This window comes from Embiotoca jacksoni, unplaced genomic scaffold (assembly GCF_022577435.1).
Source record: "Embiotoca jacksoni isolate LCO1_2020_lvr unplaced genomic scaffold, fEmbJac1.0.p SCAF_8, whole genome shotgun sequence".
Classification (NCBI taxonomy): Eukaryota; Metazoa; Chordata; class Actinopteri; family Embiotocidae; genus Embiotoca; species Embiotoca jacksoni.
Window position 1 is genome coordinate 19,919,213 of NW_027185436.1, and position 22,878 is coordinate 19,942,090.

A 22,878-nucleotide genomic window follows, 5' to 3' on the forward strand; every position below is an offset into this window, starting at 1 on the left:
CAGGGACCGTAAAGCTTTAGCGAAGTGCAACACTCAAACCAAATTACATTAAAGACATCCATCCAGTTGGGCTCTGTCACGAACAGTGGCAACTGTTACAAGATATTTTTGTGGTATAAAACCACCCACTCGCATGCATACACACACCCACAAAGATTCACAAAGAAGCACAAACAAAACAGGCTCACCGAACCAAACACATTTGCCTCGAGAAGGAAATCCACAAACACACACAAACAGCTGACAGCTTTCCCTCTGTGGAAACCCAAATGCAGAGTCACAGACTTCACTCTGCTCTTCAAGCCTCTACTGGTTGAACTTTCAGCACTATGGACAACACTTCAGCACCATGGACAAAAGAAGTCCTGTGTATTCAAGGTCCATTTAAAGTGACTGAATCGCCGCAAAGAGGCTGAAAATGGGCAGTTATTGCATACATGGAGAGGTAGGTGTCACTTACGGTCCAATGAGCCACAAGTCCTCTCACTTAAGGTCAACAAGCTTCTGGACAGATTTGTGTCCCTTCCCAAATCACTCTCAAAATTCCCCCATGTTTTCTTTTTCCATTCATGTGTAGGTTGGTTTTCAACAACACAGCCTGATGGAAACCTGCTGATGTACAGATAAAATGGGCTGAAGTCATAAATGTGGCAAAGATTCTAAGCTCTCGTTCTCACATATACTACATGTTGAACTCTAGAGTGAATATTACATTTAATAACTTCATGGAATAAAAAATTTTCAGGCTCTTCAATGTGTTATTAATGTAAAAGTCAAACCCTGAAGGAATCGTAGAGGTCATAACCATATCTTAAGATGAGAAAAGAGGGAGAGAGAAAACGTTGCAATATAACCGAAGCAAATCCCTCTGATGCCATTTAGCAGACGATTGCTTGATATACCTCAGGCTGGATATTAAAAATCTCAGATGGGCTGTCCAACTGACAACTTAATCCATTTAGAGACACTGAGTAAGCAGCAGGAAGCTGATTCAGGGTCAGTATACACAGAGGTCTGTTATCTCTCACACGGGGCACAATACGTTTTTCTCTGGTCATCTAACACTCCTCAGACTAGTGTTACACACCTCTACTTAAAGACAAAAATCCACAGTGCACATCATCTCCCATGAAAATAAAACAATTTAAAAAAAAGACTATAAGCATATCACTGACTTGAATTGATAATATGTTATGTAAAACCCTTAAACTGGGGAGGGTAGAAAAATGACCCTGTGAAAAAGGAGTAGTTCAATATGTTAATTGAGACTTTTTTCCATGTTAGCTTAAGAGTCTCTGGGGGCACGGCAGCCTCGATGACCTTCTATTTAACATCCTCAGAAAAATGAAGCAAATTGAATACAGTGCGTAGTTGCTGTCTTTTATACACACAAAAAGAAGTTTGGACCAAACTTTCCCAGGAAACAAACCACTGTGGGTTTAGTGTGGGCAGTAGGGGCAGCCCACACATATCTACCATCAGTCCCACTGTGGATTTTCTGTGGGAAGCCCACTCTAGGGCCCAATTTTCAGCCTACAGTTGCCCACACGGGAATCACCAGAGTTGTTTGCTCGGTTTGTCATGAAACAAACGACTTGCATAACAGAAAAGAGGGTTGTCATGTAAATGATCGCTGAGATTTCCAGCCACTAGAGAAAATTTAAAAAAGTAAACCAAAACACTCCATAAGCTATAGCTTCCTCAGTCCAATTCACTCTTAAAAGTATTGTACAGCATAGCTACGGTTTTAACATTAAAGGGATATCTTACCTGATGACATTTGCTAACTAGCAGCAGAAATGTTTCACCTGATTCGCTTTGCATGCTACTGAGCTCCAGTAAAAGTGTTCCAATTTTTATGAATCAAACCATTTCACTGTGGTTAACTTAGATCTGCGGGGGTTTTTTATGATTGGTACAATTTGAAAAGCCATTTTCCACCATAGTTTATTGTTGTTTAGAGAAAATCATTGTGTGCAATGTAGGAATAAACTTTCAGATGCATTATTATGGGACCAGGGCAATGAAACTGTGCTGAGAGGTGTGTATTGCTTCAGTTAATGCTCTTATTTTATAGTTCCTTAAATTATAAAGATAATTATCAATCGATCGATAGATAGAGAGATAGATAGCTAGATCTATCCAAGTCAAACTCTGTCATTATCCTTTTTAAAAACCTGGAAGTGACAATTTTTCAGGACACATGAGCCTGTTTGTGCTTTTCCCTGAATATAAACTGCAGTCACACAGTTGGTGATGTTAGCTCAGGATGACTCATGTATTGACAGAGGCATTTACAGTCAATTTATTCAAGACTTTTGAAGATATCAACTCTGACAGGTGTTATTGTCTGTCTACTGACTTCACCTCAACAAGAAGAATGACACAGAGACAGAGAGGGGGGCGAAGAGGGCACACTCTCAGCCCAGTTCATGATGAGATTCAATTTTGCACCTGTCTCCATGAACTGGAAGTTCAATAGTGCCATCTTCTGGATAGAGGCTGGAGTACTTGGAGTACTCTTTGGGACTTAAAAAGACATAAACTTGGCACCACAACAAAATTAGGAAGTGTATCATTAACGTGGTAAAAGTTTAACTCTTCTCTCTCACCAGTGTGTCCACTTTGTTAGCTGAGAGCTGGTCTTGAGTTGGTTGAGCTTTTGTTCCACCAGAAGGTGACCGACATGTTGCTGAAGGACATGTGACAAAACAGATAGAAGCCTCTCCTGCGTGGCTCTGAGGCCGAGACCTTCCTCCAGTGTTCCCAGGACGGCCATGGCCATCTACCAATTGAGACAGCATTGGTAATATGTTGAGAACACGTTAGTCAAATGCATTTTGATTCTGCCGTCATAAGGCCTTTACAAAACAAGCAATAATTGTAAATGTACAGTAGAAATAATTGTACTTAAATAAAATATGACATTGTACCTGCCAAGAATTTGAAATAACATTCAGTCTTTATTCTTTAGCTAATATATATTGACCTTGTGCCATTTTTAAGGAATTAAGAGCAGAATATGGATGAGTATAAATATTTGGATTTACGCTTAACAAAAAATACTCAGGCGATATTTTAGTTTTTTGTTAATTTAAAACATCTACGACTTCTCTGATGCACACAAAAGGCTTATTTCTCTCACATTTTGTTGAAATCTGTGTTACTGAGCACAATTGTTGCGTTTATATTTTTGTGAAGTGTGATTAGTAACATTAAACTAAGTTTGCTGAATGTGTTGACCAGAGCCCCCTAATAGTAGGAAGGCTGGCCATATATTACTTCTGGCTCGATTTTAAAATGAATATTAAGATATTTGACTTATTCAACTTTTTGTTTTGAAAGTGTGGAGCGGACATCTGTGTACGTTGAGTCTGTCTTGACTACCATTTTAATCGTGAGTGTAAACTGCTCTCTGGTGGTCACAATGTGTAACTACGTCTGCCTATTTCAAAATAGATGTACTGTAATGTATATAAGGCATGTATGGAGAGATGTATTTACATATTGTGACCACAGGGGGGCAGTGTAAATCCATAATTAAATGTGCTCGAATAGAAACCAGCGACTACCAAATACAAAGAGATATAACGAGTTGATGCAGGTGAACTGTAATAAATTACAAATCCAAAAACAGACAGATGTATCTACGCATTGTGGCTACCAAATAGTAATAAACAGGATAATATACTAGATACTGTCATCGTCTACTTCTGCTGCCACGACCAAGGCAGACTCAATGGCATACATAACCATTTCCGGTGAAGGCCTTCAAAATAAAGGTAGACTCACAGTGACCACGGGAATAGTGTGCTCAAATAAAACCACACAAATTGTGTCCCATAAGGATCGACATTTGAAAGCAGAAAATCCCCCCTTTTAACGCCCTCATTTCCTATTATTTATTATTGTCGTCCGTGGCTTGATAGAAATGCGCGACAAAAAAAAAAAAATGTACTGTCTCTTTATGACGTATTTTTCAGGCGACAGGAGGAGGGCGGTTTGAAAGCAAAGAGGCGATAAGATGTCTAAAAAAAAAAAAGCCGAATAAAGCCGAGGTTTCTGCACGCTGTCAGCGAGATACGTCATCTGAAAGTTAACCGAGGCGAAACGCTGTCGCGTTTATTCCGCCTTTTGAAACAACTCGGCGCACGTTAAAAAAAACCAACTCGGCCGGCGCGCTAGCTTTGTTTAGCTGCTGGTGGTTTCCAGATGGCGAGCGTGCACGAAAGTTTGTATTTCAACCCGATGATGACGAACGGAGTTGTGCACGCCAACGTGTTCGGCATCAAAGACTGGGTGACTCCGTATAAGATCTCCGTCCTGGCGCTGCTGTACGAGATGACCGCTTCCAAGATCTCCCTGCCGGAGAGAAGGCGGCTGAACAAGCTGATTCTCCCCCTGCAGCAGGTTATTTAGTTATTTATTTAGTTATTTATTTATTTATTTAAATCCAAGGTTGTTTACCTTTGTCTCGCTGTTTGTTGGTGTCTTTCAGGGTCCCGACCTGTCTCTTGGCCAGTTCCTGAAGACCGTGGAGGATTGCTGCCCTCAGACCGCTTACGCCGTCAAACTCAGGTAAACCTCCCCGGTCTTGAAGAGCCCTGCTCGGCCAGACTGCTGACGCGTTCACGGTCTTCCATTAGCGCGGAAAAGTCTCCCAATTTGTCCAATAATAATAATAATAAAGACACTTTATTTCTACAGCATCGTTCATAAACAAAATCAGTGTTGGGAAGGTTACTTTTTTTTCTTTTTTTTTTAAGTGTATTAGGTGACAGATTTGTTGTTACCCTGTTCAAAATCCAATAAGAAATGTGACTATTTCAGTTGCTTTACTGATTAAGTGTAACTTTTATTACATTCAAATAGTTTTTGATTACTTCTCTAAAAATGCTTTAAACTAGACAATAGAGCGGAATAGTCCTGAAAACTAAACGTAAACTAGTCCGCGTAAACCTCACGACAGTACTCAACACCGATCACTGTCAAACTTTAATTATAATGTCTTCAGTATGACGTACCAAAACAAATCATTAGTGACTGCAGTAAAGGGAAAATGTTCCAATAACCTCCAACTCAATGCTGAGTGATGACAGGACTATCAACATGGCTGTCTACTCGTCACAAGTTATTGACACTGGTTCCTGAATAACTTTAAATATCTCTTGGTCTTATCTTAGGGAAATGTAAAAGGATTTGATTGGTAGACCAAAGGCGATCTGAAGTCAAACAAGAGCTTTTTTTTTGTAGTTATTTAAAAATCAATCCTCAGTGACACACATTGCCAGAGATATGATGCTAAATCTGGAGTAAAGCGATTTCCTAGTTCTCGTTACAATTCGGACTGCTGAATTTTGTAACGCTGGAGCCTATCACTGTTTTTTTGTTTTGTTTTTTTTTGCTGTAAACCAGAAGAAATTGCAGTACAATAATCCGGCCAAGAAATTACAAAAGCATGAGTAATCGTTTTGGCATCTTCCAGTGTGAGGTAGGGTTTAACTCTAGCAATATTTCTTAGGTGATAAAAGGCTACTTAATTGCATTGCTGCTTTTGGCAAGGAAAAGAGAATATATACAGACATAATTACCTAGATATGATGTCATATCAGGATAATGTTGAAGTAGTGATGTCCTTGATGAAGCTTTTGTTTCCTTCAAAGGCTGCATGAAATGGCAGATGGAGAGCTGAAAGACATGGAGTACTTCTTTTCCACTCTTCCCACTCCATTCACTGCTTTTGATTCTGAGGCTTATAAAACCAGTGTTGTTGGTGAGTACACGTCATATTACAGGCCTTAAAGTCTGAATGGAAGTCCTGAAATGTCTGTGTTACTCGGCATGGGGGTCGACAAGTCCTCAGTTTGGAAAAGCAAGCACCTCTACATTCACAGAAGCCGAACTATGTACTGCTGTGAACGGGGTCAGGACCAAATGTATTTCAGCCATCAATAAAAAAATTTTTTTTAAAAAGGCCCACATAATAGAATCAATATCATTTTAAATATCTGCTATATCTGATGTTAGTTTCATCACACGTTAACACACAAACTAACCAATCAAGGCAGTAGCAGAAGACCAGCAACGCGCATGTCCTGTGAGGTAAAATTACTGCTTTTGTCAAAGGAGTCTGGATATAACGTGGATATAACGGTACAGTTTGACGGCAAGGTAAAGCTTTGAAAATATTCTAAACCTATTGTACACTTAAACTGGTTGTGATTTCTGATGGTAGTTAAAACACATTTTGTTGCTGACCCCGTTCACAGCAGTACATAGCTGAGCTTCTCTGCCGGTACAGTTACCTGCTTCTCCAAACCCGAAACGCGCTGATGCCCCATTTACTGCAGATAATACCCTGACTATGTTTAACGTACAACACCACTTCAAACAATCCGAACCATCCCTTGAAGGAGTCTCGCATTAAGCCACGTTCCGCCTGCTTTTCAGGTCTTTTCATGAGACACATGCTTCTGGCCTACAACAAGCTGTCTTTCAGTCAAGTCTACAAGCTGTACAAGTCCCTGCAGCACTACTACCACAGTCACTATGCCAAGCCCACAGATGGGCAGGTGGGTCTGCCGGCGCTGGTCGCAGATGACTCAGACATGGACCTCACCAGCACTGAGGATACTGTCGGGGACAGACTGGACAGAGAGGAGCTGGACACCCCGCTGCATGAGTCAGAGCTTCGGTTAGTGATGATGTAACAGGACGGAATCATTGACTTATTCGGTGTACTAGATTTTACAGCAAAAGTCTAAACCATAACCTCCTACATCTTGGTAATCGGAAGGATTTTTGTTTTGTCATTATTGTAAGCAGGACACTTGTTGACAGCATATTCTCATGTGTGTATTTTGGCTTTGTTCTAGCAGTGACAATACTCCAAGCAAAGGGCCACTATCCCAAAAACAAGCAGAATACTTTCTTGCAAGACAGGTGAGTGTTAATATCAAGTATTGAAATTAAATGGAACTGCGTAGTGCAATCTTGTTCAAAAACCAGCAGATTTCATGCAGTAGATTGATACAAATATTAGCCATCAACATCCTCTGTGTCAAACATAGATGTGCTGTTGCAGCTCTTACAGTTTTTGAAAACATCTGTCTGCAGGCATATCTTCTGAAGAACGATGAGAACAAAGCTCTAAAGCCCGCGGCTCTGCAGGAAGAGCTCAACAACATGCTGAAGTTTAACCCGGATTTTACAGAAGCAGTGAGGTCCATTTACTCCACTTTCCCAACTATGTTAAGTCTACCAGGGGTCGGGTATCTCCTTCAATGGCTCTGTGGTCTCTTCTCTCTCTCCTCAGCATTACCTGAACTACTTGAACAGCATGAGAGTCCAGGACATCTTCCTCTCCGCCCACAGTCTCTTACATTATTTTGACCGCCTCATCCTGTCCGGTAATGAGGGGAAGAGCAACGGGGATGAGGGCTATGGCCGAAGTCTCCGCTATGCTGCGCTGAACCTTGCAAGCCTGCACTGTCGCTTCGGCCACTAGTGAGTACAAGAGCTGGAGGAGTCTGAGAAAATGGACAAGTACGTAGGAAAAGAATAAATGTTTGCCTTAGACAGACGGTTTTTTCCCCCTCTTTCCTTCTAGTCACCAGGCTGATCTGGCTCTACAGGAGGCTATCCGGATTGCCCAGGAGTCCAACGATCATGTCTGCTTGCAGCACTGTCTGGTAAAACAAACAAGTTCCCACTTCCCAATTATTTTCACATCACCTCAGTGTTGGTGCCGCGATGGATTGTTAGTTACGTCTAAATGTAACACGAGTCTTCTCCTTCAGAGTTGGCTCTACACGCTGGAACAGATGAAGGGATCTGACAGCACAGTGTTAACGGAGGATTCTGTGAAAATGGCTGTCCATTTCTGCCTGCCAGTGAGTGCAACAAGAGCTCTTAAATAAGAATGCCCATATTAAAATAGCTCTGGCTATTTATCTTGTTTTGGGTTTTTTTAATTATTTGCTTCAGCTCAATTTTCACAACTTTTTTAATTTGTGAAAAATACAAAATGAAAACATCCATTTACATTTAAATAACACACGAACATCACAACATTCTAGATGTTCATCACTGACTTTGAATAATTGTTTGATAGGAATGCAACTAACAATTATTTTCATTATCAATTACTTACTGACTCGTGTTTCCCGACGCCAGAGGTGCGACCTAAAATGTCTTGTTTTGTTCCAACCACCACTCCACAACCAAAAAAGTTATGAAGTTTTATCATCATGGAGGACTAAAGGAACCAGAAAATATTCACATTTAAGATGTTGGAATCAGAATTTTAGCATTTTTCATCAAAGTTTACTCAACATGGTTCATCAATTATCACAACAGTTGGCGATTCATTTTCCATCAATCAACTAATCGATTGATCTTCTAATCGTCCCAGCTCTATTGTTGGATTTTAAAATATAATAGTAATCATTAGATAATGCTGCAGACTATATTTGCACTGGTCATTTCTTTTAGGTGATGCAAGTACTGAAAAAAACTGCAATATTAATCGTTCTGTGTTGTGTTTCCCTAATGTGAGGCAAACCACATATTTATTTGCAATCCTTCTTACCTATTAAGCCGTCAATGTATTATTTTCTATGCATGTTATTTTATGAAGGAATAGTAAGTTTAAGAATGTTTTTTTGGGGTCAGACTACAATTACATAAATTAAAAGCAATCATTTGTAATGAGAGGTGCTTGAAGTGATGCTGACAACTAACATGTTCATGTACCAGTCGTGTTGTTTGGTTAAAGCTGACCGTTGCGTATCATATTTATGTCATGTGTTTTCCATCACTGATAAATCCTCTTCTGTTGTAGTACTTGGCTTCTCTGGGCATTCAGTCTCTGGTCCAGCAGGGGGCGACACAGGGTAAAACAGCCCACAAACTGATGGATGCACTGAAGGACACAGACATCCTGCACTGGAAGCACAGCCTGTCGGAGCTGATCGAGATCAGCCTCGCTCAGACTACGTCCATATGGAGGATGTACGGGAAGAGGTCAGGCTCCTCACCTTGCTACCTCAACACACAGTTGTTACTTCTGTTCACTGTTGACAAGCTTCTCCACATGCACATTAAATCACACCTGCTTTTATGCATGGGTTAACAATTTGGACAGCTGAACATCTTCTGCACAGGTCACACTTGACCAGAGCATAAAAAAAAATAGGCATCATAAATAAAAAACAGTATTTTTTTTTTTTTGTGAATCATTAATGTGGCCTCCTGTGTCCCGTGCAGCACCATGGCTCTGCAGCAGGCCCAGCTGCTTCTCAACATGAGCAGTCTGGAGCCGGTTAACTTCGGGGTCCAGCAGAACAACACAGAAGCCTTCGCTGTGGCTCTCTGCCACCTGGCCGAGCTGCACGCTGAGCAGGTAACACATTTGATTTGATCTTGTCGGCTTGGTTTCTGTCCCGCTGTTGCATATCTAACAGTCAGTCGCTGGGAAGGTTTATTATTTTCCCTTCGAAACATTGATATGGTCTGTTTTCCAGCTGCTGGGTGGAGCTCAGCACTTGACTCATTGTTCCATGCACCTTTGTTTCTGTTGCAGGGCCTGTACAGTGCCGTTTCAGAGGTTGTTCAACATCTGAAAGAACAGTTTCCTCCTCACACACAGCATGCCAAGGTGCATATTCTCAAACATACTGTGTTGTTCGATGGTGTCCTACCGCACAAAGCCAGAGAGCAGTAACTGCAGAGGGCAAAGTTCAGAAACAAGACTTTGAAGTTTACAGGCTGACCAACTGGGTAAAACTGGTTGGAGTTTTTTTTAACCCAAAGAATATTTTTTAAGGCTAAATAATAAGTACAAATTGCATGCACTGCTTTGAGTGTTTAGATGATTAATAGAGGGAATCATTTATTTTAACTAGTTTGTTTATAATCAATAGTTCATAGGGATTACATGTATTTCTGTTTTTCCATCTACTATTAAGATTTGTATTCAAATATTGTAATGAATTAAATCAAAAATGTGTTTCTTTAAATGTGTGATTTTAAGGTAGCTAAACCACACCAAATCACGTAAATTTCACTCCTGCCAAAAGCTCGGGCATTTGCTGCTACTTTGCCAAGCTAACGCAGTTAGCAGGAGTTTAAGTGGAGTTTGTTTTTTTAATGATGACTGGATTTGGCGCCTCAGATGAGATATTTTTTTGGTTGAGCTTGAGCTAAGAGTAGCTGTGGTTACACCAGCTAGCTTTCACTTTATATAGCTCTCGTGCTTTAGTGAACAGTTGTGGCTATCTCTCTGTGGCAGACACTGCAGTAAGTGTGACGGCACTTTAGCACAGAGAGCGATTACTGTGGTTTAGCTTTGTTCTGTGATTACCGGTAATTTTACATGCTGTTTTCGCAATAAATATAGCAGATTATATGCTCATTTTAGGGCAGTAAAACAGATGTCAAAGAGTTGGATGCTTGGTTTTGAGCAAATATTATTACATTTTGGCTTTGCAACCTAGAGGTGGAGGTTTAATTGCTGTATTCTGTGATGCATGACATTATGTAAATATGATGAGAGCAAATTATGTTAATGTTTTTTTTGTTTACCTAAATCTCCAATTCAGCTCTGGATGCTGTGTGATCTGAAAATCCAATTTGAGAGACACATGAACGAAGGGAAATACCACTTGGCCGAGCCGCTGGTCACAGCTATTTCTGCATTAAACAAAACAGAGGGGCTTTACAGGTAACGCCAAGACACAGCTCTTCAGTTTGTCTTTTAGTAAAGGTTGCCTCATACGGGCGTTATTTGTGCTGGAAAAGTAACACTGTGTTTGCTAACAGGAAAGCTCAAGTCCTGAAGGCTCTCAACCGCAGCACTGAGGCCTACAACGTCTTACAGCGGCTGCAGGTTCACTGTGAGAAGATTAAATGTACAGAGATGGTCATCAGGTAGGATGCTTGTTATTTGATACCCGTTCCCTGCAGTGTAGAGGGCAGTGAGTCTTAGTCTACTGTTATTTTTGTATGTGAAGGAGAATTTGCAAATACCACCTTTTGTATCATAAAATGTAGATGCGCCAACAAAGATGTTTGTCCAAAAATGTATTTTCTGACCTACATGCTCTCAGGGATTAGTCTAAACCGCAGTTGAACTCTTTCATGCCCTTTCATGTCTCATCCAGAGTGATGCTGTCCACTGCTGAGCTCCACTGGGAGTCGTCTGGCTTCTCCACAGCTCTTCCTCTCCTCCTGCAGGCCTTGGCTCTGGCTAGACAGCACCACCTACAGTCCCTGGCTTCGGAAACCATCCTTCACCTGGCCTTCACTCAGGTCAACCACAACACGAAAACAGACTTCACTCAAACACTGTTCGGCTGCCCGTCTATGCAAAATCACCACTGCTTTTATTTGCAGTGTGACTGGTGTGTATGCAAAATAAAAGCAGCCTGGTCATGCACGCAGGGTTTAGTTATTATATTTGTTGTCTCCGTTCTGCAGCTGATGTTGGGGGTTCCTGAGCAGGCTCTGAATGTTCTGCATGAAGCCATCGAGCCCGTCCTGGCCCACGGATCAGTCATGGACAAAGGCCGCGCCATGCTGCTGGCAGCTCGCTGTCAGATGGCGGTGGCTGGGTTCAGTCCAAATGGACAAGGCCAAGCAGGTAACGCCTTCACCCCCTCACACACAAACCCCCGCCCCAAATACTGATCCACTTCATGTAATGTTGAGTGGTTACTCATTTACATTTACACGCTGCTGCTCATTGTGTCACGGCAGATTTGCGTTTGGCGGTTTTGGCTGTCGACACACTGAAGGAGGCTGCGGCTTATTTCTCCAAGCTGAACTGTAAGGAGCGGCTGCGGGACGTCCACTACCTACAGGCTCAGCTCCACCACTCTCTGGGACAAATCTTACAGCGCAACAAAAGTGCCATGCTCTTCCGGCTGCTGGACCAGGAGCTGCAGTCACCAGCACCGCCAGTCTCCATGCGACTCTAACTGCTCCCTCTTTAACAACAAACTGGATGTTGTGGCTCTTGCAGAGGACGAAAGATCTCCAACCGCTGAGTTGAGTCATTGCAAGTCACCACTAGATGGTGGTGAGGCTCTGTCGTGCTTCTGTCAGCTGTAAAACATTTCACTTCTAAATATTTTGACAGGCAGCTGTGGAACTCTTTGCACACAGTGTCAGGATAATAATTTAACAGAACAATGTCAGCAGTCGTAAATAAAGATGAGTTTCCAGTTGATCGAGAATGTTTCCGGCGTCCCTGCACTCGTGGTCAGTTACAGATTTCAATGATGGCCCCATGTAGAACATGAGGTTTAATAGATTTCACCACAGGCCAGGATTGTCTCACAGACGCACATGCCGGGCAACGGTGTGGGTAAAAAATGTCGAAAGTTTATCAGGAGCTGCCACCACCGTGCAGATTTTTTTTCCTCCGCCTTTTGATGAATGAGGGTACTATCACAGTTAGCTAGAAGATGAATATGTTCCAGTGGCCTGGATAGTCTCAGCTGTATGTAAAGTTGCAACTCGTCCATATCTTGATATTTCAGTGTGGGATTGTTTTGTTTCCCCTCTTGCATAAGAGACTGTAAAACCCTCAGGGCTTGTTATCAGGAAATTTATCTCGTTTACCATCTGCACCGATCCACTGAAAGTTTCTGTTGCATCAGATGAAGTGCCATGTTTGGCTTCGTGTCCTCCAGCAGATAAACATAGATTGCAGCGGTGCATCATGAAAGCCGTCCTGTTTTCTATGTAAATATCACACACTGTCATGAGGTACAAGTGTGGTCCTCTGACTGTTTCTTTTTGTGACATGGCTTCAGGCACTGGTCCATCGAGGGCCAATATTTACATATTTATCTTGATTACAGCTAGAGTATGTGGTCCAGTTCAAAGGAGGAGGATGTGTGTGTTTACGTTCAGTTTGTGTTTTTTTGAACAGACACTTAATGATGCAGGTGGGATTTAAACCAGCAGTTTAGTATTTTTTTAGATTATTATCCAAAGGTAATAAAACATTCTCACTGCTCGTCATTTAGTTTTTCAACTGCTTAAAGAGCACACGAGTGGAGATGTTTGCCTAAGGCTGATTGAAAGCAAAACCGGTTCAGACTTTTCAGGTGCTCCTGAGTCCTCTTCAGGTTTTGTTTATTTCCTCTCACCATAAGTGAATCCACTAAGTCCTAAAGTTTTCCTTCACCTTGTGTGTTTTTGTGATGAAATTGAATGGCTTAGTCTATTGACAAAAATAATCAGCAACAAATTTCGAAACTAATGAATCTTTAAAGTCATTAATTCAACAAAAATGCTTCTCTCAGTTTTCGGCGCGGTAGCAGCATGACTTTCGAGGTGGCTGTTGGGCTCGGTCGGTCCATCACTTTGGTCCAGACTGAAGTGTCTCAGCAACTCATGGATGGATGGACATGGAATTTATTGTCACCACAAACTATTGACTGCAGTGATCTGACTTTTACTTTTTTAAGTGAAATGTCTCCCTAACTAACAGCTGGACTGCCGTAGGTCAAATGTCTATTTTCCCTTCAGGATGAATTTAATGTCCTCGGAGATCCTCTGACTTTCCCTCCAGCGCCTTCATCAGGTCAAAGTACTTTTGTTTGGAACCAAATATCTGCAGCACAAATGGCACTTCCATCAGCCTCAACTGTACTTTGGCTTCGTTGCTAATTGGCCGCAACATTAAAAAAAAATATTACACCTGTCAAACACTACTATGTCATTATGAGCAGCAAGTAGCTCAAAGCCACACCAGGGCGCTTATAGAACAGTTTTGGACAGGAAGTCAGACTAAACCAGCAATTTCAGTGCATTACCTTGAGCTTGGGGAACATTTTCATGGGCGTTTTCTGAAAACGTGTGGACTAAAATGAAAGTAAATGTTGAAGAAAGTTCAGGTAATAAGCTAATTGACTGAAAAACAACATGTTTCTAACCACAAACTAAACAAAAGAGTGATTTCATTCCTAATATTCCAATACAGAAACAGCACAGTTTCTATGGTAAAATATAACATCTTTGTTCAAAATGTTTAATAACAAGCATGGCAACAAACATGGCATAAGAACAATGCATGTTTAGAAAAATATATCTGCAAATGTATTTTTCAGAATACACTATACATTCACTTAACCTCTACTCGATATTAAACATTTACAATTCAAAAGTAATAGTTTCACTGTAGAGAGTCATGGTAGAAAACAACACGGTGAGTTTCCTCTAAATAATGTCCACTTCAGGATCAACTTACATCAGGGGGAAGATGTAGGTAGACATTTTGGTAACACAGGCAAACAACCTGAGATGTCCTTATTTTCAGTTAGTATAGCTGCTAGCAGGTCGAGTTTTAAAGCGATGGTTTTTCACCAATTTGACATGAAAACAAACCCTCTTTTTTCCAGACAAATTGTCCAATTATTCACAGTAATTATTCCTTACAAAAGAAGAGAAAAAAATAAGTTTAAATACTACATGGACAACCTACCACTCAGATTCTTACTTATTGATGAAACTTAAGACCATTTCTGTATATGGCAATATCCGTTGCCTGGTTATTGCTATGTATTTGGTTGTCTTTATGAAAATGTAGGGTACTGTGTCATAAATGGGCTGATTTATTGTTGAGAGCAGAATACATTTCGGGCCAACGGTTTTTGCTCCAGTCCTCAAAACATCACCTTCTTGACCAGTATCCAATAGTGATGATACAAGAGTCAAACTGGGTGCAACCTCTTATTTTACTTCAAAACACAGAAATGCCAAAAAAAAAAAAAAAAAAAAAAAAAAAAATGTAGAAGTAAAGCTGAATGAGTTTGAGTAAAAGAGGTATTGAAATGTAGTCTATTTCCATGTTTGAGTAAAAGAAATTCATCTCTGAGAAGGAGTGGTGACTGTGTCTCCGTAGTTTAAACGTTGCTTGAGTCTTCAGTGCAGACACCTTTTTATTGTGGTTCTGTTCGGGTGTCTTTGAGGAAATCTTCCTCAGCGAGGGGAGCACAGCAGGACCTGACGGGACGCTCAGTATCCCGCTGGATAGCCTCCTTTCCTGGGGTCGGACTCCGCGCAGAGATGCTCTCCCTGCCGCACCACGGCCTGGACCACTGAGTCAGGAATCCTCAGCAGCTGTGTTACATGGTTCTTCAGGGCCAGACCCTCCAGGACACTCTGCCATGGTACCAAGACACATACACAAACACAGAGATATAGTCTTTTGTAAGAGCTGGTGATGATACTGGTCTTTAATAGAGGACAGTAACACACCTCTCAAAGTTTTGGTTGGAAACGCATGGTTACCTTTTATTTTTCATTCTTTCTAATTATTTTTAGCCATGCTGGAGGCATGACTGAAAATGTACAGAGTTTCATGGTGCCCGCAGGATGAATCCTAATGACTTTGGTGATCTCCTGGCTTTTCCTCTTCTGGCACCATAAGGTGGAGATTTGTGTTTTATAGTGAGTGTCTTGAAAGCTATTGAAAGGATTCTTATGAAAGTCGGCACACCCATTCATGTCCCCCTGACGATCATTTGTAAATTTGGTGAACCTTTCACTTTTTATGTAGCGCCATCATCTGGTCAAAATTCCCTTCTCCAATGCTTTGTTATTGACAGACCACCTAGAAAACGAATGACACTCCCATAAGCCTTAGCTGTTCTTTGTGTTTAGTGCTAACCAGCAAATGTTAGCATGCTTACACCCTAAGACCAAGATTAATATCGTAAATATTATAACAGTACAAGAATGCTACAGATTCTAGCATTTAGTGCAAACAATAGCTCGACCTAAATACAGCCCCATAGAGGTGTTATTTACATTTTAGTTATTATTAAAAAAAATTAAATTTTTGACATTTTTTTATACATTCTTTCTTGTGGCCTCTAGATATTTGATGCAATTTTTGATATTTTTATTCTGACATAAAATTAAATGAATGGTTGGATCTCCAGCAGGAAATGAATAAAAACACATAATATGCTTTGGAAATCAATGTAAGTTTGTGGTAATGCTTCACCCAGCACCCTCAGAAGATGTTTTGGCGAGCTCTATTCTAAATGTTGTTTCGCATCCGACGTCTCCACGTTTGACTCACCTTTTCAAAGCCCTGCTCGACCACTGTCATATTTGGGTTGAGCTGGTTGTGAACTCGCGGTTCTGTCACAGCTTTCTTCAGGTTATAGTTGAAGAACAAGGAGTTCAGGATGACCTTTTTTTAGCCAGAAAATGTGATACATGTCAAGTTTCACATAATTAAAGTGAGTGAATCTACAGAATGGAGATGTGAATCAATCACACTTACTAAGGCGGTGGCTGTGGTGATTTTTGTGCCCCCAGACGCTCCTACAACCATTTTCACTCTGTTTTCTTTGTCAAAGATGATAGTAGGACACATGGAAGACAGCGGCCTCTTGCCTGCAACAGATAAACAAAATGTGGCTGTGACTGCTTAATGGATGAATGTGTAATTTCAACCTTGATACTCTGTGTGAGTTAAAGCTTTCAGAGTTCCTGACGATGACAAATCTGGCAATAAGTGTGGTAACACCACCTCTGAATCACCAGAGAAAGGGTCAAGTAACATTCTCTTTGTGGAAATATGGGGATTCATTGAAAAGAAAAAACACCAATATCCATCAACACGTGTGGACATAAACAGGGGATTGGAGTAATACAGTACAAGTGTGATAATTCAGTTTAGCCACACCTGGTTGGATGAAGTTGTTGGGCGAAGGCGGGATTCCAAACCCATTGGTCATGTATGGAGAGCTGAAGTCATCCATTTCATCATTGAAAATTATTCCAGTCGATCGAGACATGACTTTAGACCCGAAGCTGTGGAAATTAAATTGCTTTTTTTGAATGCGTATGCTTTATTCTGTGGGAACTACTTTTATTTAATTAGTGTAAATCCAAGTTTGACTTTTATGAGGCAAATTTAAATCAAAATCCAGGAAACGTACTACAGATTGATGGTGCTGGTGGCGGCCACAGCACTTCCATCCTCAGCTATGACTGACAGGTGAGCTGTCCCATGGTTGTCTGGGACAAAATAGTCAGGCTCATAGTAACTGTCTGGGTGGGTGGTGTCGTCTGTAATTTTATTCCTTATGCCATCAGCGAAGTAGTCTGAGGTCATATTTTGGATGAGCTGAGGGAAGCAAAACAAGTCAGTCGAAGAGAAAATACAGAAAACAGCAGCTGTTTTTTATTTTGACCCTGAGCAAGGCCTTTAAACCACAGCTGTTTCAAAATGCTTAGGATAAAAGCTTGAGCACTTACATCGGTAATGTTGAGATATCGTGGGTCCCCCAGTCTGCTCCTCTTGGCATAGGCAAAACGAAAAGCCTCTACGATGCGATGGTACGTCAGAGTTTTCTTCTCTGCTGTGGAGACACTTGTGTCTGTGAAGTTGTACCCTGCAAAACATCCACAGGAAAACCATGTCTAGACTGAATAATGTTCCCATTTTATCGCCCCAATCAGGTAATCAGTCTTCTCCATCCTTGTGCTAAAAGTCAGTGGCAAGTCATTAAACTTAAACAACATGAAACCTCCCAGCAGATATGAATGTGTGTGCACGTGTTCCTCCAAAATAGAACATGTGGATTATTTCTCTTGCATATACAGCTATTGTACTTATAATTTGGCATTAATATCAGTAACATTATATTTTTCATAAAGGTCTCCGCATGCATGCAAGGTACACTACTCCTCAAGGTCAGAAGCAGAGCACATCGTCTCGTGCAGAGAGTCACGTACCGAAACCAACACTTCTGAAAAACAACTATTCCTCAAAACTGATCTGCAGGTGTCAACAGATAACGAAAACAGGAAGAACCAATCAGCGAACGCCAACACAGCACAAGGAGCTACATGCATGATGTACTATAAAATACAGGAGCAAGGGCCAGACAGTCAGTCAGACTTCACGAACTGACACATTCTGTTGTTGTCAGGGACACATAGTCTGGACTCCTAGCTAGAGATCTGATACTCTGTTGCTTTTATAATAAATACTTTTGCGACCAGCCGATTCTCTCCTATTGCCTCATTAAAGAATACGCAGGACTGGGGGCTGACACATATTGGCGTTGTACTAGCATGAGCCCAAGTCCAACAATTATAAACATATTCAATGTTATCCCTCATTTAAAATGAATAGTGCCACTTTTATAGTTAAAGCGTGACTAAAAGATTCTCTGCCTGAACAGATGGAGTGTTGGTGGTGAATTAAATTTGGCGAGAAGAACTGAGCCGCTACTGTTTTTTGCTTCCAAAACAGGCGGAGAAACATTCCAGGGACGACCTGGGGAAACCTGACATCCTTTCTTCCGCACGGCTGCACAAGCACTTGGCGAGGCTGCTCACCATCCACTATATTGAGTATGAGTGCCAGCACAGGGCCACTGGAGGGGGCATCTGGGACATACATGGTGTATTCCCCAACGTTCAGCTTCAGAGGGTTTTCATTCAGCACCGGCTGGTACTCCAACAAATCATCCAGGGTGATAATGCCACCTGGAAACGTATGCAGAGGTGTCGCAGTGATTATAAAATGAGGAATAATGATCACGTTACTGGTTGTCATTTATTGTGTAATTTCTAGAAAGTTTTAACTTGAATTCTGTCATGTGCAGCTTGCTTCTACGTGTATTCACTATTTATTCATTCTCATATCTCTGAAGACAAGAGTGGACAAGAAAACAGCTCAGCACCTGCCGCCTGGATGTCCTCGACGATGGTATGTGCCATGGTCCCATTATAAAACACATCGGGCCCCTCTTCTGCTATTCTTTGGTACGTGTCAGCCAGCTTTGGAAATTTAACAATATCATTTTCTTTCAGGATGTTGTTTTGAGAATCACAAAACACCTCACTGCAAGATGATAAGAAAAGAGAAAAGAAGAAAAACAGTGTTTCAGTAGGTAGAAAATTAAAGTCATTATGCGTAGAATATGAATTCATCTAACTTGACGCACCCCTAGCAAAAGCCACTGTGCTAGACAGCGATGCACCTATTACTGCTGTTAATGCTACTTGCTGCAAATTTATTTCAGAGGGCACATAGACCCACCTTACAAAAGAGGTGTCTGTAAAACTGTTGACAGTAGACCTCCAACTCAAAGGTCAAGGTCAGTTATCTCGTTTTGTGTTATAAACCATTATGGTCTCATGTTTAAAAACTTTCCCAGAGGAGTTATTTTATGTGCAGTCTATGGGCCCAACTGATACAAACACAAATCAATGGGCACCGCCTCGGAGTCCAGTTTGCATCCATGAAAGCTATACCCAAGAGAGGTTTAGATTAAGTTAGCATAAAGCTTCGAATGAGGAAGAAACTGCTATCATTGACTCAAAAGTCAGAATAAAAACGCATCCGGCATCTGGAGCTCACTAATTCTGAAGTTTGATCTTGTTTCTTTGATATGCACAAAAATTCAAGTTTTGTTTTCCGGGTGTTAATGTCCTAAATAATTTTCTAGAATTTTGTAGGCAACCAGTTCTAACTTGAGGAAGAGCTGCTGCTTGGACAAAGCAGAGATGAAGGGAGCTGGCCATTAATGTGGCTCTGGACACAAAGTCAGTAATCATGAGGTGTTTTCCATCAGCGGCAGGTATGTGGATTTTTTTTTTTTTTTTTTTTTTTTTTTACTTTTAGACCATCACACAGCTGTTTTACTTGTTTCCAGTCTTTATGCTAAACTAAACTAACCATCTCTGTAGCTTCATATCTGACTTACGAAAATGAGTCAGTCTTTGGGCTAGGAAGAGAGAAACCCTATTGCCCAGTAATATCTAACAATTTCTTTAAGTTTACAGCACAAAGTATTGACTAAATTATTGAATTCAAGTAGTTGAATAAGAATCCCCCTTACCACATGTTGGCATCTCCTTGAATGGAATCTTTGCTCTTGAAGATGGCATGAGCCAAAGCTTTTCCTATAGGAAAACCACCACGAGCCAAGGCGATGCTGGGCTCAAACAGCTCCTTCCACGGCAGCCTGCCATGCCTTTTGTGTGCCATCTCATAACCTCGGATCTCCCCCGGGATGGCTATGGACAGTCCACCTGTCGTACAGAAACAGCAGTACCACTTTTGAATTTTGAGTGGAGGACCAGCATACTGAGAGTCATTGAGGCACATTTAGAGCATCTGGAGATACAGTATTCTACAGATGTAGGATTTTATTTTTATGCAAGCAGAAGCAGGTGTAGGGTAACATATCGAAAGGTTGTTAAGGATGACAGAACATCCAAAAGGAGCTAGATAAATAGATTTAAGATTATTAATAACTATCCACTCTAAATCCCTCCAGAGCTCTGATTTAACATTGTAGTCAAGTTACACCAGCTCAAATTAGATCGACATTGAGTAAATATATTCCTTAGAAATACTCCAACAGCTCTCAGCTACTTTGTACCTGTACGAGAAAGCTTGGTGTTGTTGCCAAACATGTCTTCAGTGGCATTCATGGGCGCCGTCTCCCTCGCATCGATGGTTTCCACCTTCCCTGTTGAGCAGAAAATAACAACCGATTGATGAGGGGTGTTTTTCTCAGTTTGCTCTGCTGATAGCTTCTAACAAATGATGCACACGCACCTGTGGAAGCGTTATAGATGACAAAGAAGAGCCCTCCTCCGATTCCCATGCTGTGAGCGTTCAAAAGGCCGACACATAGCAAGGCAGCGATGGAAGCATCCACGGCTGAGCCATTTTTCTTCAGAATGTCCCTGGAAACACAAGAATACACTTAAGAAGAAGAAAGCAGACGTGCAAATATGCACAGACGCCTACTTACCTCCCCACTTCTGAACACCTTCCTGCATCAGCAGCTACAGCGGCCTTTGAGTAGAAGTGGTCTAAAGGGACAGGCGGGTTTTTCTTCCCCAAGCCCATGAACACCCCCAGAAACAGGCTCACTGCGGCCACCAGAAGGACCACCAGACCAGCAATCAGGGACTTCCCAACCATTTTCCTACGCGGGAAAATCAGCACACCTTAGAATCAGACGGGATCCTACAGAAATACAAGTCTTTACATCACCTATAGTTTTTAAAATGAGAACCAAACAGTTGCACAAAAAAGACCAAAACCTTATATGTTTTTCATCATATTCTTTCAAGAGCGTTCACTCACCTTTGGTGTATTGTTTTTCACAGATTGATGGAAAATGTTGGACAAAAGAAGACAAAAAAAAAAGGGAGCTGGGTATTCCTCTGACTCTGAGTGAGTGTCAGCAGTAAAGACAAGGAGTTTAACTTAAGTTGAGGTGATGTGGGTTGTGTCATCTTTGGTTTGCAGCTGAGGTGTCACACTGTGATGCTGATGAACAGTGCTTACCGGATAATAAGCATGCGCTGCATTTGTACATGTTTCCAAAAGTTACAGGAAGAAAACTAGACGCATATAGAGAGAAGGGGGCTCAGTAGAGGAAGATAGACGTAGGAAGGCAAAAATCATAACATCTTTCTACCTACTGTGTGTTTGAGCTCCGGGGAACATTTGAAATGAAGCAGTGAGGTTTGAAATTCTGACAGAAAAAAAGCACCTTCATTGCCTCACAAAAATTGGAATTTGTTGTAGTTCAAGCAATCATTTTTTTTAAACTTGATGTCACTTTTTCAAATGACGGATTTCACCACTTTAGAGTGAAGCTCCTGAATGTGTCATTCTAGTCCTCTATAACCTTCCATTTTACTCTGATATCAATCTGCCAGGCATGGCAAAGTGAAGGTGAGAGTGATCTGTTTACAGATGAAAGCTTGGGGCTCCGTGTGATTGGCTCAGCCGGCAGCGCTGCCACGCTCAGTAACCGTGTCACAGTCTATTTGGCTTATTCTGCAGGCATCCTCAGACCGATTGAGATGCCTGAGCCTTCACCCAGGAGCATTGGTCCAAGCTGGCAGCATCAGTGACACGAGCTTCTGAACAGCAAATACCCTTCTATTGGTACCTCAGCTTAATCCAGCGAGCACTCCTGTCACTGGGCCACACTGATAAAGCACCGTCAAAGGAGCCTGTGGTCGGCTGCTGCTGCTGCTGCTGTTGCTGCTGCTGCTACGACTGAGTCTAAATCTAATCACTACTATCCTGTTCTGGATCTCCCAGGTTCAGAGCTGCCACAAGGAAGGGAGTTTATTCAATGGACAGAGCTGATTTATAGCGGAAGAGTACAATTTCTGTTTGTTGAAGATCACAAAAGCCCTTCTTCAGTTTTTATGTCACTGTCACTGGATAGGGGGTTATTTCATGAAATAAACCTGTTCATATTTTTTTCACTCAGCTGGAGGCTTAAAGGTTTCATTTTGACGTTGCCGGGAGGGATACACTCACACTACCCACCACGTTTCCCTCCAGTTGTTTTCGCACAATGAAGGGGGGATAGCTCATGTATGCCTGTACATACAGCAGCAAATCAAATCACACACTGCTGTTGTTCGCCAGCGACAGGTGAAACACAGCCTGCAGGAGCACTCACAGCAGAGAGATGGCCACAGTGGAGAGGGAGGTGATGTCATGTGTTTTTATGGATGGCTGCAGTCCTTTTAATGATAGTGGCTCCACAGACGCACTCTGTTATGCGTGCTGCAATTAGAAGTTGGTAACTCAGCTTCTTCTTTTGTAGCAATTACAGACAAATGTGGTGTATGGCTGGATGACGAAAGCAAAAACAGATAGATGTCCTCTGTTCCAGACATCCCCTGACTGTTTTGCTTGTGAACCTTTATTAAGAAGGTGTTTGCAGATGTTTATGAATAAATCAGACTCTCTGCAACAATATTGTTTTTCAGTATTTTTGGAGCTTCATGGCCTTGATTTGTTAGTCGAAGGCTAAAAGATGCAACAATAGCAAGACTTGAATTGAGGGC

The 22,878-nt window shown here is 41.5% G+C and overlaps 2 protein-coding genes across 2 annotated transcripts; one reads left to right on the top strand and one right to left on the bottom strand.

Moving 5' to 3' along the window:
• Positions 1-3,993: 3,993 nt before the first annotated feature.
• On the top strand, positions 3,994-12,236 carry anapc5 (anaphase promoting complex subunit 5). Its single transcript, XM_069138749.1, has 17 exons — positions 3,994-4,410; positions 4,499-4,578; positions 5,664-5,773; positions 6,451-6,694; positions 6,876-6,942; positions 7,117-7,218; positions 7,316-7,506; positions 7,610-7,691; positions 7,800-7,892; positions 8,843-9,024; positions 9,268-9,403; positions 9,584-9,658; positions 10,602-10,723; positions 10,822-10,929; positions 11,163-11,310; positions 11,479-11,641; positions 11,758-12,236. The coding sequence occupies exons 1-17, from the start codon at positions 4,213-4,215 to the stop codon at positions 11,976-11,978; spliced, it is 2,322 nt and encodes a 773-aa protein (XP_068994850.1). The 5' UTR covers positions 3,994-4,212; the 3' UTR covers positions 11,979-12,236.
• A 2,791-nt stretch (positions 12,237-15,027) lies between these two features.
• Positions 15,028-20,980, bottom strand: ggt1a (gamma-glutamyltransferase 1a). The gene is made up of 12 exons (XM_069138750.1): positions 20,808-20,980; positions 20,609-20,739; positions 20,430-20,519; positions 19,884-20,076; positions 18,723-18,883; positions 18,376-18,525; positions 17,287-17,423; positions 16,968-17,155; positions 16,712-16,839; positions 16,307-16,419; positions 16,100-16,213; positions 15,028-15,174 (listed from the first exon to the last, which is right to left on the bottom strand). The coding sequence occupies exons 1-12, from the start codon at positions 20,978-20,980 to the stop codon at positions 15,028-15,030; spliced, it is 1,725 nt and encodes a 574-aa protein (XP_068994851.1).
• Between the last annotated feature and the right edge of the window lie 1,898 nt (positions 20,981-22,878).

Bases quoted from the DNA above. Each gene is read 5' to 3' on its own strand.
- anapc5 (XM_069138749.1), top strand. From the start codon at position 4,213: ATGGCGAGCGTGCACGAAAGTTTGTATTTCAACCCGATGATGACGAAC. The intron at 9,025-9,267 runs GTCAGGCTCCTC...TGTCCCGTGCAG, and splicing joins TGGAGGATGTACGGGAAGAG to CACCATGGCTCTGCAGCAGG. The intron at 9,404-9,583 runs GTAACACATTTG...TTTCTGTTGCAG, and splicing joins CCGAGCTGCACGCTGAGCAG to GGCCTGTACAGTGCCGTTTC.
- ggt1a (XM_069138750.1), bottom strand. From the start codon at position 20,980: ATGGTTGGGAAGTCCCTGATTGCTGGTCTGGTGGTCCTTCTGGTGGCC. The intron at 17,156-17,286 runs GTAAGTGCTCAA...TGCTTCCCTCAG, and splicing joins GATATCTCAACATTACCGAT to CTCATCCAAAATATGACCTC. The intron at 16,214-16,306 runs GTAAGTGTGATT...GGCTAAAAAAAG, and splicing joins TCACCACAGCCACCGCCTTA to GTCATCCTGAACTCCTTGTT.